Source organism: Syngnathus acus, chromosome 12, assembly GCF_901709675.1.
Source record: "Syngnathus acus chromosome 12, fSynAcu1.2, whole genome shotgun sequence".
In the NCBI taxonomy this organism is placed as follows: Eukaryota; Metazoa; Chordata; class Actinopteri; order Syngnathiformes; family Syngnathidae; genus Syngnathus; species Syngnathus acus.
Genome location: NC_051097.1, coordinates 7,574,130 through 7,597,853, shown reverse-complemented (window position 1 = coordinate 7,597,853; position 23,724 = coordinate 7,574,130). Strand labels below are relative to the sequence as shown.

Sequence of the window (23,724 nt, the reverse complement as noted above, 5' to 3'; positions counted from 1 at the left end):
ATAGACACATTTGTGCATGTAAAAAGGAGTCTGCTTGGCCCTGAATCACAAAGAACTACAGCAAATATAGATTGAGCTTGACATGTCCTTCATCTTTTTTAAGGATTGGGGAGGCGTGCAAAACATTTCTTTTCACAAATCGGACAAATTCCAGTGGTAACTTTCCACTGCGCATATAAGAAATGCTCATTTGTGATTAATTTGTGAGATCATATTGACAAAAGTTTTGGTACGCCTTGTCTCTTGCTCTAAACAGGCATGTTTGACTGAGTTTGCTTTTTTTGATGAGAAAAAAACTAAAGAAGATACTGGAGGCAGTATTATGCAAATTCTGCAGACACTAACAGAAGAATAGCACTTCTTGTATTTTAAGTAACTCCGTACGATGCTTGCAATTTTTCACAGGGGATAAACAATATATGCCTCTATTGATTATAAAACGCAACTATCAACGCTAACCAATTAGCATGTCAATTGTGCTAGCATTAAGCTAGTGGGCCATTGTTAAGGCATTGACTCTTAATTCCTAGATAGACAGTGCTTTTGATGTTGGGATTTCAGATAGAAAAAAATGTGAATAAGTGAGTTTGTGAATTGTGGTTGATGCGTGGGATGACCGTAGTGCAAGTTGTGTTTCCTCTCCATGGATGCAAGTTGCCATGTTCATCCTCGCTGCCTCGCAACCAAACTAGAGCGGGCATCTCCGGGGCGCCAGCTGCATCTGCTTGCGAACCCTTCGGGAAGCTTGTGTGTTCGTGTGTGTGTAAGTATGTGTAATTGTGTGTGTGAATTTGATTGCTCCTATGTGTGTGTGAGCAGATTGCAGGGTAGTTATTTTTTTGCACTCACCCTGAGCCATTCCACACTGTGGATTCAGCACCTTGCTAATAGCGCACGCATTAACTGCAGCACATATCAAGAAGGGAGGTGGGGGGGGGGGGGGAGTTGGAGGAGGTGGGGTCCCCTAACTCCCACCCCTTCCACATTTGTGTTGGACAAAATGTGTGCATGCCTTTGCGTCTGCCTGCAAAGTGTGTGTACTGCTGAGGGAGGGTGTGCAGCAGAGAGGGAGGGTGTGTGTGTGTGTGCGTTTGTGTGTGTGCACTGGATGATGTTTGAACTGCCTTACATGCTCACAGGCAGGAATTAGGCAGAGGAGCGAAGGAGGAAGAGGAGGAGGAGGAGGCACCTCGTGCATCAATCTGCAAGGGAGAGCGGAAGGAGGTTCCACCATGCCTGCACAAGTCAAGGAGGTACGTACATGTGTGTGTGTGTGTGTGTCCTCCTCTTCCTCTCCTGCAGAGATGGGAGCGTGTATTGTGCCGCTGTCATGCAGGAGGCGTCAATTGCCTGCTGTTCGATGCAGTCTCCTTGTGTTGCATGAGGAGGAGGAGGAGGAGGAGGAGGGCATGATGCTCACATCTTCATCAACTGAGTGTGTGCGTGTGTGTGTGCGCAGAGCGCATAAAGAAATACAGGGTGCTGATCTTTAATTGTGTCATGAGATGTTGACCCAATCGGTAGAGATGGAAAGGAGGAATAAAATAGTGCACACACATTCACATGCACTAGACACAGTGTGGTGAGTGTGCTGCCATGATGTATCACATTAAATCTGACCATGCAGCATTTAACTATTTGAGGGCAAGCCAAGCAAAGTGGCAACAATGGCAACTTTTACTGGCTTTTGGCTCACGGCGAGGGCAAAAAAAGACGCCTTGTATGTGTGTTGGGTTATGGAGTGGGCTGCGATGGCAGTACATACCATTTACGTCGCGACTTGGAATGCTTAGCATTAAAATGTACTAATATATCTTTTTTTATTTTTTATTTTTTTTTTATTTCTTATTTTATTTGTTTTTATTTTTTATTTATTTTTGAAAATTTTATTTAAGCTGCAGTACATTGATTGTGATTTTTATATTACTTTTTAATTCAATTTAAAAAAATCTTTTTTATTATTTCCTGTTAATTCATTTTCTTCTTTTCTAGTAGATTTTAGTTAAATTGCCAACATAATAATTACTGGCAATTTCCACAATTCTTCATTTAATTAATTTTTCATGAAATGCATTGTAGATTTTTCTAATTAATTTCACGGCAAATTAGACGACAGATCCTTTGCTTCCCCACGAGGCAGTCAAGGTCCAATTTGGTTTCCGAATTCCCGCATTGTTACGTTGGAGGCGTGTACATCGCTCGACGTGAGCGAATCAACGGATGGCGGCGCAAGGAAATAAGTTGTGACATCATCACGCTTGAGTGAAATGAACAATGACACCATGACCGCCTGTTCAAGCTAATATGCACGAGTTTTTCTTCAGGATTTATGCTGAGTTTGGAGGTTTTATATGTTAGCCGTGCCCTTGAGCTGCATACTAAAAGTTTATCGAATAGACTTGCTGCAGCTGGTTTCAATAAAAATCCTCCGAATTTTCCCTCATCAGCATCAGCAATGACAGACTAATGCTTATCTTTGTGTTGGTTAAAAAAAAATACATGAAGAGGACTTCAAAAAAGAATCACGTTAAATCGTAATATTGAGCCGGAGGGAAAAAAAAATGTGATTAATGTTTCCAAACTGTTTAGTTTTTCCCCCCCGCTTGTTTTTTCTGAGTTCTCGTCAGATTGCGAGCGATTGTCTCGACCTGTTTGGACTTTTTAGTGACGCTGCAGTGGCTTATTTGAATAAGCTTTGACTCAGAGCTGGCCCGGCGTCCCCTCCGGAGCTTGACTCATCAGACCGAGGGGACAAGAGGGGCCCTTGTCTGACCAGACGTTATCGCCCCACCAATCCTTCATCATCCCGTCCACAGATGATTTTTTCCCTCCCCCTCATAAAATACCCAATCAAACAACCCTTGGAGGTTTTGGGTCTGATGGTTACAAGATACTTCCATCTCCACATTTGGGTCGAGGGGATGAAAGGAAGAAGTGAAAGCTCTTGTGTTCTTTTTTTGTCATGCAGCAGAGTTGAGTTGGCCACTTTAGAGCCGCGAAGCGAGGAAGAGAATGAGAGAGGGAGCGGAATTGGTGGATTGGATTAGCTTTGAGCATTTTAGCCACACGCTTGTGCACTCTATTGCGCCTCTGTGCATATAAATGATGAATTTCACATTAATCTGCTTGTGTCCAGTGGGATTTTGTTTTATTTCATTTTTATGACCACCTTCAATCTGTTTTCTCTGGCAACAAACCTCACACTGAACAGTCTCATTATAAAGCCGGCCATTTTATTTTCTATAGTTTGCCCTCATTAGGGTTGGCCCTGTGCTGGAGTGTTTTTTGGGCTGATTTTTGGCATTTTGCCAATTTAAAGTTGATGCACATGATTTGCTTTCATGGGCCACGATCAATGATGTGGCGGACCGAATCTGGCCCTCGTGCCTCAGGTTTGACACCGATGCTTTTAGCATTTTCAATTGACCTTAGCTGACTTTAGGTGACAAAAATGGCAGACTTCCTGGAATGGTCACGAGCCAATCGCAAGACACAAACAAAGCAGTAAAACAGGCCAAAATCCAAAATGGTGGGCCACTCCTCACCTGTGCTGTGCCTGCTTGTATTAAATTTAAATCCATATAAAAACAAACGAGTCCGTTTTTTTCCCCCGCCACAGCTCCATCTGCTGGATGGATAGCACTAAGCCTTAATATAAAATCAATGCAGCATATTTCTTATGGAGCTGTCAGGTGTTATTTCTTTTCACATTTGTCCGGGAAATGATATCTTAGACTCTACGTTTACTACATTTAATCATCCCCCACCGTAATGGTGTCATGGATCATTTGTCCTCGATATTCAATGGATGCAATCAAAAGGCTGTCAAGAGTGAAATGAGTGGAGCAGACAATCAGATAAGGATGAACTCGTTAGTGCTCCAAAGAAGTTTTCCTCCCACATACACATCACGGAAAAAAAAAAAGTGACACCTATTTAACATTGATCGACTAGGATTTTCTAAATCCTCATCGGTAGACACAATTAATTAATTAATTAATTTAACATGCCCTAAACTTGACCCATAAAAACCAATGCGCAAAGACTTTTTAATTCCATTTTTTTCCCTCAGGAGCTTCAATTGAAATCATTTTTAATGGGCCTTCAATTGTGATAAACCACCAAATAAATCATCTTCTTCTTTCTTTAAAAAAAAAAAAAAGAAAAAAGCTGCGTTGTTACATTCATTTCCCAAAACAAGGATGAGTCAGTTGAAGTCAAACTGTGCAAACGTTGCTCTATAGTTGCTTGGCTATTTCTTTGGGAAAAAAACCAAAAAGATATTATTTTTCTTTTCTCGCAGCCCTGCTAGACGTTTCCTGTCATTTTGCATTGCTATCAAAAGAAAAGAAATGTACTCAGTTGAATCACTGTGCAAAGTTTGGCAAAGTGCAGCGAAAGGACACGTTTATACACTTCGGTATGAAAGTTCAGCAATAGCTTGTTATGCCTCTGAAAGGAAGAACACCACTTTCCCAATGTTTATCCGTCCAATTGCAAAATGTGTTTGTGCTGACAGGGAATGTTTCAAATGCTGCTGAGCTGTCATCCCTCAACTACTCATCCATGTGTGTGTGTTTAGGAGGAGAGCTCAGAGGGGCCTCCTGCATTGTCACCCTCGCAGGTGAAACATGTGGCGGCCGATTTGCCGTCATCCAACAACAACGACGAAGTGGACACGTCCGTCGCCTCCGCCATGACTTCCACCAACGATAGCTCCACCGAGGCTGACACACCCCTGCAGACCGACATAGAGGTGAGCGCTCACTCATGGCTGATTGCGTTTGAAATCAAAATCAACTTTAATACAATTCACTTCAATTTATTCAGTCCGACCACTTGAACTACGTAAATTGGACTGAACTTAATTCAAGTGCCTTAAACTGGATTAAAGTCCACTTTTGTTGACGTCACTTCCTTCCCGGTAATATTTTGTGACATATGAGCAAAGCACAATAAAATGACTTTTCATTGAGGCTAATTAAGACCCCCGCTGGTGGCCATAGCAACCAAGTGGTGTAAAAGCAAAGCATTCACCCGGCAATCAAAATCTAAAAGCAGACATATTTGTCCATTTTCATCGTCTATGGAACATTGGCTGGACCTTGACATTTTCATTAGATTCAAACATAAACTTATTTTCAATTAAGATGGGGTCATTACTCCTTGGCAGCAGAGAGGGTCTCGTTAATTAACGGGAGCACGCATTAAGCGAGGCAAGATGATGAGATGAGATTGTCGTTATGGGAAATAAGCAGGAGCTCGCGCACAGTTCAAATGTGCCATTGCAAGTTTCCTATGTTGAACTATGTCCATTTTTGGGGTCAAGGGGCATATTGGATTTTTAAACCAGACACATAAGCGAGGCATTTAATTAATGATAAAAAAAAATAATTAAAGTGTGCATGCAAAATGAACAAGCAAGATAATTCAATTACATTTTTTAATTAAAAAATATTTAAAAAGTGAACTCATTAATTATTCATGAATAATGACATTTCTCAAAAAAGACATTAAGACTCTTGCTAATGAAAATCCGGTGGGCCAGGACATGGACTGGAGTGGGCCTTATGTGGCTCCCGCTCCACACTTTGCCCACCTGTAACATTTCTGGGTTTGTAGGAGTTGAAGGCTGCGGATCAGGAAGTTGACCAGAAGCCAGAAGAGCTGAACCTTCATCCGTCAGATGCGCCAGTCCGAGTCGAGCATAACCCCCCCGCAGAGGAGCCGATTCCTGACGCTGAACCTTCTCGCGCACCCATCACAACAGCCACTCAGCCGGTTCCTCAGACTACAGATCCTCAGCCTGCCAACCCGGACAACCGGCTTTACGCCCTCCCTGAGGGCTACAGAGCCCCCGGGGGGGATTTACGCGCCGGCTACGGCAGCCTGTCCCGTGGCAGCAGCGCCCTCCGCGGCTACTGGCCAAATAAGAACTTCCAACCTGGGGCGCACTTCACGTTGCCCTTCCTGAGGGACAGCTACGCTCCGGCGGGATTCAGCAGCCCGACGGGCGACGACGGGGATCAGTCGGACAACCCCGTGGACATGAGGAACGACCACCCGGCGGCGACTTACACCACCTTGGGAGGGATTCACAACTTGAGGCCCATTACCACCATGGAGCTCCTCAGGGAGCCCTCGAGAACCAGGTTTGTCACATCCCCACATATTTATCCATAGGTCCGACTATCAACGTGTTGTTGGATGAATCTATATTTGTGTTCCTCAAGAAGCGGCTACGACGAAGCCTTCATGGCGCAGCTGGAGGGCAACCTGAACCCTTTCTTCCAGGCCATGTGCCGAGCGCAGACCTTGCAATTTCCCCACAAGCGCAGCAGCATGGTGAGCCTGGACAGCATCCGCAGGGACCCCCGCTGGAGGGACCCCAACCTCCACGAGGTCATCTCCATGCTGGGTCACCCCATGGATCCAGTCAAGTCCAACGCCGCCGCTTACCTGCAGCACCTGTGCTACGAGAACGACCGCATCAAGCAGGAGGTCCGCCAACTCAACGGGGTGCCCATGTTGGTGGACCTGTTGGACCACCCTAAACCCGAAGTTCACCGCAAGGCCTGTGGAGCGCTGCGGAACATATCTTACGGGAAGGACCACAACAACAAAATGGCCATTAGGAACTGCGACGGCATCCAGGCTTTGGTCCGACTGCTGAGGAAGACGAGCAGCATGGAGGTCAAAGAATTGGTCACAGGTACAATTTTAGGATCGTGAAAAACTAGTAGGTTGAGTCACTCGTATCCACAAGCGTTTTATCTTCTTGGCCTCCAGGTACCTTGTGGAACCTCTCGTCGCACGAACCCCTCAAGATGACGGTCATCAACCACGGCCTGCAAACGCTCAACGAAGAAATCATCATACCCCACTCGGGCTGGAGACGAGAACCCTGCGAGCCGTCAAAACGACACAGCGCAGAGTGGACCACCGTTTTCAAGAACACGTCGGGATGTCTGCGGTAACCTTGGCTTGGCAATAAATAATAGGCGGCCGTTACATTTTTGTGATGGATAAGGATTTTCTCGGAGGCGAACGCTTTTGATGAAAGACCATGTCGCCGTAGGAACGTCAGCTCGGACGGAGCCGAGGCCCGACAGCGGCTCAGGGAGTGCAAAGGACTCGTGGATGCACTCCTGCACGCCCTCCACTCGGCTGTGGTCAACAAGGACACGGATAACAAGGTCGGTCGACCCAAAAAAAAAAAAAACGATGATAAAGATTCATGTTGAAATAAATCAGTGCCGCCGCATCCCCCTCTATCTCCCTCAGCGCTTACTTGATGTCAGTATCGGTGGCTGGTATCGGCAGCCTTCATCAGTACCCGATGACATATGGGTTGGCGACGCGTCCATTTTCTCTTGTGAACATCCAGCTGGGTTAGCCTCCAGTTCACCTCTGCTCTAAAGAGGACAAGAAAATGGAGGATAGATGAAGTAGCTGGCAAAATTGACCATTTACTGGATAGATCGGGTCACCGTGTGATTCTTACCCCAGTATGGACATTTGCTGCTTTAATAGTTGGCTAGCAAATGACGGAAGTTGATGCCAGAGAATGAAAGAAGGGGCTCGGAAGGGGGGCAGGAAGTGTCACATCTCATTGCAGTGATGTTGTTTTGGATGCAGCTACCAGAGGGGAGGGGGAGCAAATGTTAAAATCCTATTGGCTCTAAGTCAGGAAGCATTACTTTTATGTGTCATTAAAGCATCACACTCCATCAAGTTAATTGAGACTATGCGCCAAGGCTGCCAAGTGCAATGCGCTCCGCACGCACGCACGCACGCTAGCAGGCAGGCGCTATATCGCCGTGCTGCAGGAAGGCAAATTAACGAGACATTTCATTGATGACGGTTAACAGAGGACAATTCTTCTTGTCCCTTATCTTCCCCTTTTTAGTCGGTGGAAAACTGCGTGTGCATCCTGCGAAACCTTTCCTACCACGTGCATAAGGAGGTGCCGGGTGTAGAGCGCCTGCAGGAACCTCACGTCACGCAGATTATGAGGTCGGTGGCGCCACACCGGAAGAAGAACAACGAGCCTGACTGCTTTGGAGGGAAAAGACCCAAAGGTTGGTGCAGGCCATAACCTCTGATTGACATTATTATTCCACGCTTCCGGGAAATTGATTTGCCAAACTGCAGGGGGGCACATCTCGCTGTTTCTTCACTTCAGTAATAGCAAAGGATGAGGTTTTTCAGGTTGGAATAATATTACATTAAAAAAATCAATCAATCAATAAATAAATAAATTAAAAACATTATATATATATATACATATATATTTTTTAATTTATGCAACTTCTTTTTTTTACAGTGTAAAGTCATTTCCTTAATGTGTGCCTGTCCTCTGTCTTGATAGAGGTCAGACAAAATTAGATTACTTAATGATGGGGAAAGTAATGACGTCATAGATTGTCAATAATAATGTCTTTTAATTAAGGCATATAAGCACTGAGGGTTTCTATCGAATGTTTAGCGTCCACTGTAATCACTTAACATTTGTCTTTTCTTTCTTTCACGCTCTTCAGAGGAGTGGTTCAGCCATGGTCAGTCCATTTTTCTTATATATTTTCATTTTCTGACATTTTATTTGATCTGTGTGGGAAGCCAAAGAGAATTCCAGACCGCATATTTAAATATTATAATAACTATCATCACCTTTGTACAGTAGGTGACTATCAAACACAGACGTGCCTGCCGGCTCGCTTGTTTGCTTTGTATGCATGGCGCTGCGGTGAGCTGCGAGCGAGAACTCGTTGAAATGCAAGACCACGCCTCAGCACCTGCCCCGCTCGAGGACACTTGCATTACTGCAACGGAACGACCCGGCAGCTGAAAGACCACCACTATCCCGGCCCCGTCAATATACTGCAATTTCCACCCCTTAGTTTATTGTTCAAATATCTTTTGTCGTGTTGGACGTTTAAAATGTTTCTGGAATGAGATGAGTGCAGATGTCATCCCACGCTGAGGCCCCGCCAATGTAAATCAAACATGTTGCGCTTGTTTGTTTGGCAAGCAACCAGAAGCGTCTATTACCAACGGCCGTTTGTGAGCAGGAGTAACCCGATAAAAAAAAAAGATAATTTTTCTATTGCCTTTGTTCAAGGTGGAAAAAAATTCAAATGATTTATCATTTTTTTTACATCCTAAAAAATGCATTTCACCATCACAGGTTTGAAGATGCTGTACCAGCCCGAGGTGGTGAGACTTTACCTGTCTTTACTCGGCTGCAGTCACAATGCCAACACCTTGGAGGCGGCCGCCGGAGCCCTGCAGAACCTCGCCGCCGGCCACTGGACCGTAAGCGCACGCTCGCTTCTTCACATACCAACGAATCCCCTTCAAACCATTCTTTTCTCTTCATAGTGGTCCAGCTACATTCGAGCCACCGTGCGAAAAGAGAAAGGTCTGCCTATCCTGGTGGAGCTGCTGCGCTCCGACGTGGACAAGGTGGTGCGAGCGGTCGCCATCGCGCTCCGTAACCTGGCCATGGATAGACGGAATAAAGATCTCATAGGTAAGTGCCGGGAGGTCTTCTTCCTAGGATTTATGTTCATAAATATATTTATGAACATATCGCTTTATATTTGTGAACTAGTTCTTAGTTTGCTAGTTAGCTAGCTTCTATTGAATTGGCTCAATTAAATTATTATGATGAAATTATAATTATTGAATTAACTATTGGAAATTTTATTTTGAGTCTGTGTGCACTTGAGAATGTTTTTTCATCCCACTGTTGTGTAGGCAGCTACGCCCTGAGGGACCTGGTGGCCAACCTGCCGTGCGGCCAACAGCGACCAGCCAAAAATCTGGAAGGGGACACGGTGGTGTCGCTCCTCAACACCATTCACGAGATCATCACCGACAGCCAGGAGAACGCCAGGGCGCTTATTCACGGACACGCCATCCAGAAACTGGTGGCCATCAGCAGGTCCAGGTGAACCATTCATGAGGGTTTTTCGTTTTAGCCGGGTGATAATTGCTTTTTTTTTTGGTTTGTTGATTCAGTCAATCAACACGTGAAACCAGGGCAGCCTCCCATGTGCTTCAGACTATCTGGACCTACAAGGACCTGAGGAACACCCTCAACAAGGCGGGCTGGAATAAAAGCCACTTTAAGGTATTAAAGTTATATTATGGATCCATAATATTGTTGCACAATTTTAAACAGTTCACTCTTGAAAGCACTCGGCAAATCACAAGCCATTAAAAACTCAATTTTCTGTAATATATAGCGTAAAGTCTTCATTATTGTAAATACAGCAAAAGTGCTCTTTTATGATTTATTTATTTTTTCTTCCAAAGCCGACAACAACCGCAGTGACGAAAAAAAAAAGTGTGAAGCAAAGCGGCGATGACATCACTTTGCCTCTCATGGACAAATCCCAAGGTCAGCTTTTTCATGAATATCAAATGTTATTTGATAATCTTCTACCAAAGCGAAATGAGCGCTGAGAAAGCTGAGTTCAAACAGACCAGATGGGGGGGCTGAAGTTATTAGGGAGGCGTGAAAGCAAGGTCACTGATGCACGGACGTGTTAGCACTGGACTGGCTGCTTGCCAGAGTTCAGAAGTGGGAGTAAGTCACATGTCATGGTATTAAGGCATTCAAAACAACTTTGGGCACAAAATAATACATTAAATGAAACCTAACAATAACACCAAAATTCCATCAGATGGCTTATTCCGATTTATCGCAACTATTAGTACGTTATTCCGATGCGCCGCATTTGTTTTTCAGATGTGTTTTCCAGCACTTTAGAGCCAAACGACAGAGTGGAAGATGGAATCGCACCTGTTGTTGAAAGAGACCCTCTTCCGGTAAAATAATGTTTATCATACCAAATTTCCATGTGCAGTGGTGCCTTGAGATATGAGTGACTCCACTTATGAGTTTTCTTTTCTTTTTAGATACTAGCCATAGCTAGAATGATTTTTTTTTTTGTTCAACCAAATAGCAGTCCGCTATCTTAATGCTAACTTCAAATAGTATTTGTGTTACACTATTGGACCCATTAGGTGGAACACAAATGATGAAGCAACACATGTGAACAGACAATGTTACAGTACTCTCAATCATGTATTCTTTATCCTCTACAAAGAATGGAATATGAAAGAATAATATCGGTGCCGCACTGATGAGCAGACAAAAAGCAGCTTGATAATTCACTGCACTGACAAACATTTTTTTATTTATTTTTATTATTTGCACTGTGACAAAATTGTTTTTATTCACTTTCATCGTCATCATTTTTTTTTCAAGTATAATATTTTGGAGTGGTATTACCTCTTTTTAAACGATCCAATTTGGGGGAGAAATTCATTCCAGTGGGGAAAAAAATGATCCTTGTGTTTTGTGCATGGTCACGGAATAAATTAAAATTTGTATCTCAAGGCACCGCCGTGTTTTCGATTTTGCATACTTTGCATGCTACTGCTGCTAATGCACTATTGTGTCGCCAAGCCTGTTTGTTTACGCCACGTCCAATAACGTTTGCATATCTGTCCCTCCCACCCCCGCGCAGGCGATAAGCGAGAGGAAACACTTCATCCGAGCTGGCAGGCCCGCCGTGGGCCTCATGGATAACAAACCTCCGCCGCTGGACTCGTGGGTGTGAACGCCACAACGCGGCCATTTAACAGTCCGACACCACCGCACGCGGTAGAGACACTCGCTCTCGTGGCCCACATGCACATTTATGCAAATCGAGCCGACGTGTCATACCAACAATTCCAGTACCAGTAGTTTTTTTTGTTTTGATGCTAGGAAATGACGTGCCAAATATTTATCTATGAGATGCTTCTTTGTTCATAGATGGGATGGGATTCCCACATATAGAAGGACGATCATGTTAAAAAGCATCATGTAAAGTAGTCTGAAATATGCAAATGGCGGTAGATGTAAGACTCCAAAGACAATTTAGTTTCAACACACACGTAAGCACTTCAATGAGATTAAGATGCTAGTTTTTCATTAATTAAAACAAAAAAAAATTCTATCTTTAAATGAAATATTATCATCCAGATATTTTGGATCTACTATGAAATATATATTAGAATTACCGCGAGTCTGATTGTCAAGGGTGGTGTTGTATCACTGCCAAAATAGATCAATAATAGTTTCCATTCTGGTCATAATTACTCAAAATATAAATAATTATGAATTTGAGGTGATTACTCACAAACTGGCCCCCGTCCATCTTTGATTCCTGAGCTAAGATGTGTAAATGTGTAAACAAAAGGACTGTTAATAAGCTAAATGGATGCATTTATATTGTGATATTTATTATATAATAGCCATGTTACAAATCCGAGGTCAATCAATGGTCCTATACGTTCAATACAAAATCTGGTTTGTAGCCGCTCGCTCCCTTTTTGCATTGCAATGTTGAATGAAAGTAAACTATGTGCAGAATTTCTCATTTTTATCTGTCTTATCTTTTACACCCTTTGGGCCCAAAAAAAAAAAAAACGTTCCAAGAGAGACTTTGAATGGTTTTAATTAGAATTAAAAGCAAAGTCACCGATTTGGGTTATAAGAGCAGGATGTGTTGTTTGGCGAAGCTGCTTATGGTAATTGGCAGTCACTGGGTTGCAACATTTCGAAAAGACTAAATCACTTCCTGGTCACGGGCAAAAGGGAAAAAGAACTCAGTTGTACTCACAAAAATATTCCTGTAATTTTAAAAGACTAGGCCAACCGTAATAATGCAATATTGGAAGATTTTTTTTTTTAATGCAGTCAAACACCCTCTGTTTATTTCAAACTATCACAATGATTTAGTCTGTTCTGATGTTGGCATAATTAATTGGAAAAATTCCTTTTATTATCCATTTTAATTTCAAAATAGGACATGATTAATCGCGTTCAACAGTGACGGATTACCATGATTAAAACCTTGTATTTCCCCCCCCTGCCTGTTTGCAAAACACCTAATTGAGCTCATTGAATTAATTTGTCTTGAATTAAGCTGATGAACTGCAGAAGCCTTCCCGCATCCTCTCAGGGTATTAAAATAGCACAGCAGCAATCTTTATCGTACAATAAATGGTAAGATATTGAAGCTTGGTGTATGTTTGCGGAATCCCCCCCTCCCTGGTGCGCTTTTTCTTATTTGCCTAAGAATGAGTTATTATTGTTGCTCTTTGGTTCTCCTAAAGAGAAGGCTTATAGGACAAACTAAACCCTCGAGCCATTAATCTCCAAATATGAGGATGATTTATTTGTGACGAGACAAAGGGAAGACTATTGTGAGCGGCAATATTTTCCTTGGGGGAGGCTTAATGACTTTGCTACTAAAGGCATCTACAGTGTGGTGATTCAGCAATGACTCAGCAGCAGATTATGTCGGAATTATCATTGGCGAAGCTCCTCGAGGTACAGATGCAATATTATGGGATGTGTTTTACCATTTTGTTTTACTGATAGCGCATAAAAGCCTGAGAAATCAACATAATTTAATGAGCTCCAATACAAGAGCTGCCTTTAAAAAAAAAAGTTAATAATGTTGTTTTACGACAGAGTTCCGTTCCTATGGCGACAATGTAATCTGAATTTTTGCACAAAATTGGAAAGCGCTGTATGTAATTTCTTTGCTAACCTATGCTAACGCTAAAAGATGAAGTTTGAAACTTACATATGTTTTACAACATTGCATGCTACAGTTATAAATCTTTGCTAGGTCAGAGGTCAAGTATTAATTACAGTAAATAACTATTAAAAAATGGCAGTCACATGACCACTTTTTGTATTTAGCATTGGATAGGTTTGCTGGAATGTGCATTCAACATCATTGTCAAAACGAGAAGGTAAGAGTGCCATGCAAGGGGTGGGTCGGGGTGTTTTAGAGGAGGGCCGAGCAGGACCCTGATGACATCTCCAAACATGTCAGCAGCACACATTGGGCAACATAGCCCTGCCCTCAGAACCAAAGCACACCATCGACAAGGGCGAAGCTGTTTTGTCTTGGCCTCGACGCCGACCCCGGTTGAATCCTTCCACTCACATCTTGTCATCTGCTACTTTTTGGATAACCTTACACCATGACCCTCGAGTCTGTGATCCTCTCCTTGAGTGTCTTTTTCATGGCGTTGACCGCCTTGAGCTCGAGCAGTCCCGTCAGGCCGTCCGAAAGTCGTCCCCAGAGGCCTTCTCTGCTTCGAGATGAGCGTGACAATGCGCTGCTTGACGCGCACGACTTTCTCAGCCACTTTCTGTCTACCCTGAACCTCACCGGGCAGATGCAAGTGGAGCAAAAGCCCCAGGTCTTTGCGAAGGAACCACCAGAATACATGTTGGAACTCTTTGAGCGATTCGCCAATGACCGCACGGCCGTGCCCTCCGCCAGCATTGTTCGCAGTTTCAAGAACGAAGGTACACACTCGCGTACAAAATCCTATAATATTTCGGCTTTTCAGAATGGAGGTTTGTTAAAGTTTTTAAATTTATGGTTATAAAAACTGTTTGGCCTCTAAATATTAGAAATCAAAGATACTGAAGTCTCATGGGTCCAAAAGGAGCTTCTCTGAGTACCACCACAAATACCCGAAAAGATTCCCCGTAGAGTTTAAATCCTGAAAACCAAAATCTGGAATGCAGAATTCAATCTCAGTTCTTCTCGGGTAACATCCCAATTGAGAAGTTATCATAGCCTTGAAGATTTGATTTGATTTTCCCAGATACTGAGTTTTGTTTTGATGGTACTGCCTCTTTAATAAGTCATTGTTGACCTCAAGATTCATTAAACTCTCAGTAATAACGTATCCTACAAAGCTACTCGCTATCTCTGTCACTTCGGGGTATGTTCACAAGATGGAAGAATCAAGAGTCAAGGGTACAATAGCTGTTCTTTGAGGGTGATTCTATTTATCTTTGTCCCGAAAGGTTTAGTCCGATAAACTTGTTGTTTTGAGGGTACCACCCAATAGACGAGTCTTTGGCACACTGTACTAATCTGGAAATTTAAATGAAGGTACCCTATTAAGGGTTAGAGTTGAAGTCCCAGTATGTAGAGGGTGTCACCCCAATTACAAGACTTTAAAACCCGCAGTATTAAGAGATACTTGTTGATATTTTCAGATTCTTCCCCCTACGGAGTGACAGTCAGGGGCGCAAGGACATTTCCGTTGCTCTTCAACATTTCCGTGCCCCACCACGAGCACATCACCGTAGCCGAGCTTCGCCTTTTCACCCTCGTCCAGAGAGCCCAAAGACCCTTTGACTGCAAGGTGACCATTTACAAAGTGCACAATGGCGTAGTTTGGACCAAGGAAGTCGGGAAAGAGGTGAGAAGGCGGGGTCAAGAGGAGGAGTCCAGAGACTTGGAGGAACTGGTGACGAAGCACATCCACGCCAAAGATAAGAGCTGGGTGTCCTTGGACCTGACTCATGCCGTTGCACTCTGGCAGAAGTACGGCGTCGCGACGCATAAACTGGAGGTCCACGTCGCCATCTTGGGGCCTGAAGACCCGGAGGCGGTCATGCGGGATGAGGTCTTTGTCGACATCCAGCGAAACGTGGACGGAAAACACAACGCGGTGATGATCGTTTTCTCGGACGAGCCCAAAAAACACGATAATGCCCGTCCCGAGAACACAGAGCAGAATCCGCTCTGGCCGTTTGTCAACCGTGACCAGGACGAAGTGAAGCTTCTCTACAAAAGCCCCGCTCGCATCCGCCGTGGTGTCAAGGGCGAAACCTGCAGGAGAACGCCGCTGTTTGTGGATTTTAAAGACATCAGCTGGGACTCATGGATCATCCAGCCGGTAGGCTACGAGGCCTACATGTGCAACGGAGTCTGCGGCCCGCCCATGACCTCCGAGGTCTCACCCACCAAACATGCCATTGTGCAGACACTGCTCAGCGTGAAGAGTCCGGAGAGGGCATCGCGTGCCTGCTGTGTACCCACTAAGCTGGAGCCCATATCGCTACTTTATTACGATAACGGGGTGATCACCTTCAACCACAAGTATGAGGGCATGGTAGTGGCAGAGTGTGGCTGTCGATAGTGACGCACACACATACACACACAATCAGAGATAGAGACTGTGCACCGATGGATTCCAACATATCCCTTGTTGTATCCACACATAGTCACACTTTAACAATGATACGACGTGGTGGAAATTGTATAAATGAAAATCTCCAGTTGTTATTTTTTAAAGTTATGTCATTTTATGTACCGTATTTTCCGCCCTAAAAGGCGCACCGGGTTATAAGGCGCACCTTCAATGAACAGCCCATTTTAAAACTTTGTCCATATATAAGGCGCACCGGATTATAAGGCGCATAAAATAGAAGCTATACTGCATCAAACTGAGGTTGACTAGGGTTGCGGTATGCATCCACTAGCCAATAACCAACGAGCCCTCTGTAAACAATCGCGTTTCTCAAACGATCTCCTATAAAATGATCAGAACTGACTAAAGTTCGATCTAACGCATTGGTACTACTTACCTATGTTTCCCTTCCATATCGATCCGTAGATTTACTCGAAACATTAACAGAGCAGCCTATTTTGACATGAAATAGCCTGGTACGTATAGCAGCTATCGCAATAGCATTAGCCATCCGCAAAGTCTCACGAGCCTCAGCGAAGTGTAAACAATCGCGTTTCTCAAACGATCTCCTATAAAATGATCGGAACTGACTAAAGTTCGATCTAACGCATTGGTACTACTTACCTATGTTTCCCTTCCATATCGATCCGTAGATTTACTCGAAACATTAACAGAGCAGCCTATTTTGACATGAAATAGCCTCGCGGGTACAACAGCTATTCGGTGACGCCCCCTGACTACAGTTGCCGTAATGTTGGGAAGCGATGCGACCTTGTAATTTACTAGTCGTACTAAAACGTACTGAAACATTTTGGCAGAGCACTGTGTACAACCAGTATGGATCAACAAATTCATCAGTTGATCCATATATAAGGCGCACTGGCCTATAAGGCGCACTGTCGGCTTTTGAGAAAATTTTAGGTTTTTAGGTGCGCCTTTTAGGGCGGAAAATACGGTAACCATCTAATATCATGGAATTGATTCGAAAATTATTTATTTTTTGTCAGGACAAAACCTCCTATGTCCACATTTTCTCCACATGTGAGATTCCAGGAAACCAATGTTAGCAATAATTCAGTAATGCTTTAGTTGTCCTTCATCCGTCGATCATACCTGTGCAATTATAGTATGGAAAATAAACAGATACAATGAATAGATTTGATGGGATTTATCTATTGATTACCGCTTGCTTGACAAGCTTAATCCCACTCATCCCCTTGCATCACATGCCTGGCGGGCCTCTCTGCCCACTGCCATGCCTCGGCGATAACGAGGTGTCAGAGCCTGGAGTCTTGTGGGCCGTCACTCAGGCCGGCACGCCGCTCCAAGTGGCAACGTTTGTGAGAGGGTGGTGTCAGATTCCTGGTCCCCATCGCCAGCGTTCTTTCGGCGACCCCCCGCCCTCAGGTTGACCTCGAAGCCCTCACGCTTACTTTTTCGGACTCGGCCCCGCACGCAACCTTATCGAGGTTCCCGGCAACCGTATGAATGGAAAAAAAAATATGTGGCCCATCATCACTTCACTGGGGCCGTTAACAGTCGGAAGTAGATAACAACGATGGAGGAATATCTCGGTGGAAACAATCCGAGGATCAGCGCTCTGCTTCCAGTAGGCCAAGTGGATGTCAACTAGATTTGATTTCAGTCCGAGACACATTCAAAGTAATCCTGATGTGTTTTCCTTTTAAAACGGATACTTTGAATTATTTTTTTATTGTAATTTGCACACAGCATGGTGATATAGTGATCACATCTGCATCACAGTTCTAAGACTCGGGACTGAATCGTACCTTGTATAGTTTGCATGTTCATCCTCTTCCAATCCAAAAACATGAATTGAAGACGCAAAATTCTCCAAATGTGAATGTTATTTATTCTTGAAAAATATGTCTATGTTCATGTTTTTGCCAATTTCATTTAAGCAGTCCCACATTTCACATAAGTAAATAGGGACGAGATCATGTTTTTTTTTTAATTCAGAATTTATTCGTCTTTGTGGAATATTTACTTGGTTGTGTGTGGTGAACTTTTTCCAATGTTAAATAATCTAAAGTTTGGTATAGATTAATGAATGGATATTTTTTCCAGAAGAAGCACTTATTTTCATATTATCTGTAAAGAAAAATATATATATTTTTCTAGTATACTTGTTCAACAACAAATAAAGCACATCCCAAGGAGAAAGAAATATTTCCGTACTTTTTTTTATTTTTTATAAGCAAAGGTGGATGTGATTTTTCTTGGTGAATACTATAAACAAGACCAAAAAAAAAAAAAAAAGTGTATATTTATTTTTTGTCTGATTTTGACGCCAGCGAGCGCATTGATGACGCCTGTGGGGCGGGGAGGAGTTTGTTTATTTTTGTGGCGACTACCTAGCTAGCTGTACCCCAAACGTGCTACTTCGCGGACCCCTCGTATGGGTCGCCATTTACACCCTGGACTACTGTTAAAAAACATTCTTAGCACACTCGAAACAACCGCACCTCAGTAACCGCCATTCCAAGGACCGTCCACCAAGAAAGGTTAGTGAGCTCGAAGTTGCTTTAGCCTAGCATTTAGGCTAGCAAGCTGTGTACCTTGCGACACTCCTATCATAATTTCAAAAACTACCTGTTTGTTCGCTTATTTTGAAACGGAGCTATGTTTATTGACGCTAGGTTTGTAAGTAGATGATTTGGTATGTATTCGGCGTGGGTTTTATTGTACAACGGTAGCGTTGTTAATGTAAATCAAGAAGGACTTAAGTAAACGATGGGATAACTTTGGAAGCTTCACGCTACCACCGAGCTTAATTCTAAGGATGACTGCGTGGAAGGAGCTAACTTTAAACATTATTTCTTGATTAAAAACACCAACATTTGCAGTTTTTCCGCTGGTATTTGTGCAAGGGTCACTCTCCAGGTGTGCAGGACGACTAATTTGTTTGATGTCCATTTGAACTCGTGCAGTCAGATTCATGCTCAAAATTTGTTAGTAGGCAAGTTTGCGAATGCTGAAATGTGAATTTGTTGGCCTTTGTGGTATTTGCAATCTTAAATCAAGTTTATGCACTCATTGAGGAGTATTTAATAGGATTGTACAGACTCTGTGTTCTTTCACATCCATTGTATGACAGAATTACATCTGAATAATTCACTCGTGTCTCAGCTTTCCAGACCTGCTTTGTATCGACTCAGAGAGTGCGAGCGAGCCTCCCCGAAGGCTGAAATCTAAGGAGCAGGATGTCCATCGCCAACACCCCCACGAGCAATGACGCCTGCCTCAGCATCGTGCACAGCCTGATGTGCCACAGACAAGGTGGGGAGAGCGAGAGCTTCGCCAAGCGGGCCATCGAGAGCCTGGTCAAGAAGCTGAAGGAGAAGAAAGACGAGCTGGACTCCCTCATCACGGCCATCACGACCAACGGGGCGCATCCCAGCAAATGTGTGACCATACAGCGCACATTGGACGGCCGCCTACAGGTCAGTATTGGATCGAATATTGCTATGGCCTTGAATAAATCATAACACAGATGTTGTTGTTTTAGGTCGCTGGACGTAAAGGTTTCCCTCACGTGGTGTATGCGCGATTGTGGCGGTGGCCCGATCTGCACAAAAACGAGTTAAAACATGTCAAATACTGCCAGTATGCCTTTGACCTCAAATGTGACAACGTTTGCGTCAATCCGTACCACTACGAGAGAGTGGTCTCGCCAGGCATCGGTAAGTTCACACACCAACCCCCCCCAAAAAAAAGTCCATCCAAGTAATTGGGCAATTTAGATTTATTTAAATTCCATGAGCTTTTCGATTAAACATGGAGTCATGTCTTTTCTCTATTTCTCTGAAGACTTATCAGGACTGACGCTTTCAAGCACAGGTGAGTTGTTCGACGTGTTTATACTTGTTACATCGCTGTCGTCAATCTTCAGTGAGCTTGTTGTTCATGCTCAACAGGTCCACTCATGGTAAAAGACGAGTACGACTACGACAATCAGCAATCTCACCCCAGTGCCGACAGCCACCTGCAGACAATCCAGCATCCTCCGTCCAGGCCGGGCCCGCCAGACACCTTTGGTAGCCCCGCCCTCCTCCCGCCAACAGAGGGCAGCAGCTCGGCTGCAACATCCGCATTTTCCGCCATTGGCGCGGGACCCTCAAGTAAGGCTTTCAGGGGTTCAACAGGCGAGATTGTCTCCAGTGAGTTTGACAGCTTCTTTCGTTGACAGATTCCACCTCCAACTGGAACCGAAACAGCAGCTTCACGTCTGCGGCGCCGCATCAAAATGGCCACCTACAGCACCATACGCCCATGCCTCACACAGGACATTACTGTACGTCTTTGGAAATTTTCCCTATTTTTGCTCTTTATTTTGCGCAGGATATTTTAAAGTAGACCCGCTGCGTGAAAAGTGACACTTGGCTCGAAAGCAGAGCTGCAGTTTTAGCTCTGCCTTGGTTGTCATGGTAACAAAAGCCAAAACTGAGCGAGTCGACGAAGAGTGCAAGAAGTGGAATAGAAAGTGTTGCTTTTCTTCATCCTTTGCATATTTTGACATAAGAATGTACCAGATCTTTTATTAAGGCACAAAGGAAAAAGAAAATCACGGCTTCTTTGAAAAATGTCGATCAATTAGTCAAATCAGAACATAAATTATTTCACCGCTTCCCTTTCTGTGATTTCCACAGGGTCTGTTAGCAACGAAATAGCATTCCAACCACCAATATCCAATCACCCTGGTGAGTTTTCTTGTCAATCATTATACTTGAGATGTCATGGACAAATTTTAACCGTTCGCCGCTTTGTCGCAGCTCCAGAATACTGGTGCTCCATCGCGTACTTTGAGATGGACGTCCAGGTCGGCGAGACGTTCAAGGTGCCCTCCACGTGCCCGATAGTGACGGTGGACGGTTACGTGGACCCCTCGGGAGGCGACCGCTTCTGCCTGGGCCAGCTCAGCAACGTCCACAGAACGGAAAACATTGAGAGAGCCAGGTTCTTGAGCACATCCAGTTTTAATGGTTGACAAAATTGGGCATTTTCGAACAAAAGGTCTTTGACAGCCTTCCCACATACTTTTTCTGACACGGGCCCCTGGCAACTGTACAAATAATACATGGCACATTATCACCTAACTGGTGCTGTTAACAGCAAGGGTGAAATTTAACTCCTCTCAGTAGGCTAAGTGTGTCAGGTGGATGTCAACTTTGATTGTTGTCATGCCAATACACATTCTGGTTTTCTTCTCAAAAGTGCTGCTTTATTGTATGTTGCACTAGATGAGAAGTTGGCTTACCTCCTCCTGTCTTTGAAAAAAAAATGTGTGAGCAGCCACTCTGGAGACCCAATTATATATGTATACAAGCGATTAAAAAGTCAATATTGCATAATTAGGCCTTTTTTGCTTTGCCTCTCAGGCTTCATATCGGCAAAGGCGTTCAGCTGGAATGCAAAGGCGAAGGAGATGTGTGGGTACGCTGCTTGAGCGACCACGCCGTGTTTGTGCAGAGCTACTACCTGGACCGAGAGGCGGGGCGTGCCCCCGGGGATGCCGTCCACAAGATCTACCCCAGCGCTTACATCAAGGTGAGACGAGATCCTCGTGGTCCGCTCAAGTTCTCGCTCAACCCGCTGGTGTTGTCTCCGCCAGGTGTTTGACCTGCGTCAGTGCCATAGGCAGATGCAGCAGCAGGCGGCCACTGCCCAAGCGGCGGCGGCGGCCCAGGCAGCAGCCGTGGCCGGAAATATACCCGGCCCGGGTTCCGTGGGCGGAATCGCTCCCGCAATCAGTGAGTGTATTTCTCCTGAAATGTCTCAAGCATAGTTGAAATTTCCATCCGCACAAATTGCTACTAGGTGTCCATCAAGGCTCTTTGCTTGGTCCCTTTCTGTTTACCATACAATACTAGATATGTAAAATTTCCCCTTCATAGATATTGGGCCTGTCACAATTTTTTTGGGAATTGATTATCCCATCAATGATTTCCATTCCGTCGATTAGTCTGGGAATCCACCCAACCCAAATAGTTATCGCCCATTATTTCTCGCAGGTTTGTCAGCGGCGGCGGGCATCGGCGTGGACGACTTGCGCCGGCTGTGCATCCTGCGGATGAGCTTTGTCAAGGGCTGGGGGCCCGACTACCCGCGGCAAAGCATCAAGGAGACACCCTGCTGGATCGAGATTCACCTCCACCGTGCTCTGCAGCTGCTGGACGAGGTACTGCACACCATGCCCATCGCGGACCCACAGCCTCTTGACTAATGTCGTCGTTGCAAGACTGTTATCAGGAGGCTGTGGCGCCGCCGGGTCGGGCGGTAGGAGTAGAAGCCAGGACACGCGTAGTCGGCAGTTTAGTCCAGTGGCATCTTGAGCGCCGTGGTACACTGGAGACACGCCACTGTGCGTACTGATAATACAAGTCAGGATTTTTAATCGAGCGCTCAGAAATGAATGGAAGAAAGCAATCACTGTGATACCACCAGTGTGCGTGCATCTCAACTAATTAGAATATGGTGCAATTTAGTCAAGTAGTTGAGTTCAAACTGGCATCACGTGACAGGACGAATTTTGTTGTCTCTGAATGCTACAGTGTTACACTCCTTTGCTTGCCACTCTTCTGTTTTTTGCTCCAGAACCTTTCTTTGTATATAAATCAAAATGTTGTCAATCTCTCGCCTATAATATTACAGCCAGTAACGTCATAAAAACAGCAAAATATTTATATGGAAAAACACTAGGCCTTAATTAAGTGTTACACAGAAAGTATGACTTGTTTCTTGCTACTTGCAATTATAAAATCCGTGCCGTGTCGCCAACCCAAAGAGAATTGTGAGAGGAAGTACAAGCCATAAGCCAAACACAATCATTTCAGTGTTACGCTGAGTGTCGATTTTTATTGCGTCGGCAGAACTGACCGCTATTGCAGTATTTTCGACTCCATTTTGCTATATTCGCAAACCACTGTACCGCAGGGCAAAAAAAGTGCTACTTCCGGCGTCTACTTTGCATCACCAATACATCATGAATCTGAATGATATTAGTGTTAATATGTATGAAAATTGTTGAATAAAATGTATGGGCTGACAGCATCGTGTTAAGGTGAAGTTTGTACACACAGGAGACGTGCTTTGGACAAGAAAACATTTATTACCGCCAAGACAAAGTCACAAAATTGAAGGAGGGGCGGAGGGGGGTCGGAAACAACACTAAGCTAGCCTGAGCTGAGATCTGAAATATTCAGAAAAAACAAACTACATGTGTCTTTTTAATAATTTTCTATATTCAGCAATACGACACACTAAAACAATGTCTTTGTAAATACAAAAGTCCCCCGGTCGGCCTTGTTTCAAAATACAACAATACAAATCATCCTACGTTCTTGCCAAGTTGAAAAGATATATGAAGAAAAAACAGCACACAGAGAAAGAAAGACATGGAAATTGTGTGGATAATATTATATTAGATATTATACATGATCAAAAGAAGGATCCCCCCCCAAAAAAATCAATCAACCAGGACAAATAAATATACCTTCACTGGGGGTTATTTACATTTTTCTTTTCAATCTTGGCTGAATTGAGGGAAAAAAACCAACAGGAAAATTCTCTTGCCATAAAATGCTTGTGCTTGCATTTGAGCGTGCTACAGATGAACGCACTAAGATGGCA

General features: G+C 44.1%; 3 protein-coding genes across 4 annotated transcripts; all 3 read left to right on the top strand.

The window, feature by feature from the left end:
- The first annotated feature begins 964 nt into the window (after positions 1-964).
- arvcfa (ARVCF delta catenin family member a) lies at positions 965-12,437 on the top strand. Of its 2 annotated transcripts, none has more exons than XM_037264994.1 (15): positions 965-1,253; positions 4,583-4,756; positions 5,623-6,152; positions 6,237-6,712; positions 6,790-6,973; positions 7,079-7,196; positions 7,910-8,081; positions 8,541-8,558; positions 9,188-9,315; positions 9,382-9,532; positions 9,760-9,952; positions 10,024-10,135; positions 10,321-10,405; positions 10,757-10,836; positions 11,541-12,437. In XM_037264994.1, the coding sequence occupies exons 1-15, from the start codon at positions 1,233-1,235 to the stop codon at positions 11,631-11,633; spliced, it is 2,535 nt and encodes an 844-aa protein (XP_037120889.1). In that variant the 5' UTR covers positions 965-1,232; the 3' UTR covers positions 11,634-12,437. The 2 variants fall into 2 exon arrangements, with proteins under 2 accessions (XP_037120889.1, XP_037120888.1); XM_037264993.1 differs by having other exon boundaries at positions 966-1,253; positions 6,234-6,712.
- A 1,473-nt stretch (positions 12,438-13,910) lies between these two features.
- LOC119130982 (bone morphogenetic protein 10-like) lies at positions 13,911-16,156 on the top strand. Its single transcript, XM_037265006.1, has 2 exons — positions 13,911-14,389; positions 15,095-16,156. The coding sequence occupies exons 1-2, from the start codon at positions 14,059-14,061 to the stop codon at positions 16,021-16,023; spliced, it is 1,260 nt and encodes a 419-aa protein (XP_037120901.1). The 5' UTR covers positions 13,911-14,058; the 3' UTR covers positions 16,024-16,156.
- A 2,265-nt stretch (positions 16,157-18,421) lies between these two features.
- smad4a (SMAD family member 4a) lies at positions 18,422-23,545 on the top strand. Its single transcript, XM_037265004.1, has 11 exons — positions 18,422-18,599; positions 19,225-19,538; positions 19,604-19,778; positions 19,906-19,935; positions 20,013-20,216; positions 20,285-20,389; positions 20,745-20,795; positions 20,868-21,051; positions 21,474-21,642; positions 21,707-21,845; positions 22,107-23,545. The coding sequence occupies exons 2-11, from the start codon at positions 19,299-19,301 to the stop codon at positions 22,316-22,318; spliced, it is 1,509 nt and encodes a 502-aa protein (XP_037120899.1). The 5' UTR covers positions 18,422-18,599; positions 19,225-19,298; the 3' UTR covers positions 22,319-23,545.
- The last annotated feature ends 179 nt before the right edge of the window (positions 23,546-23,724 follow it).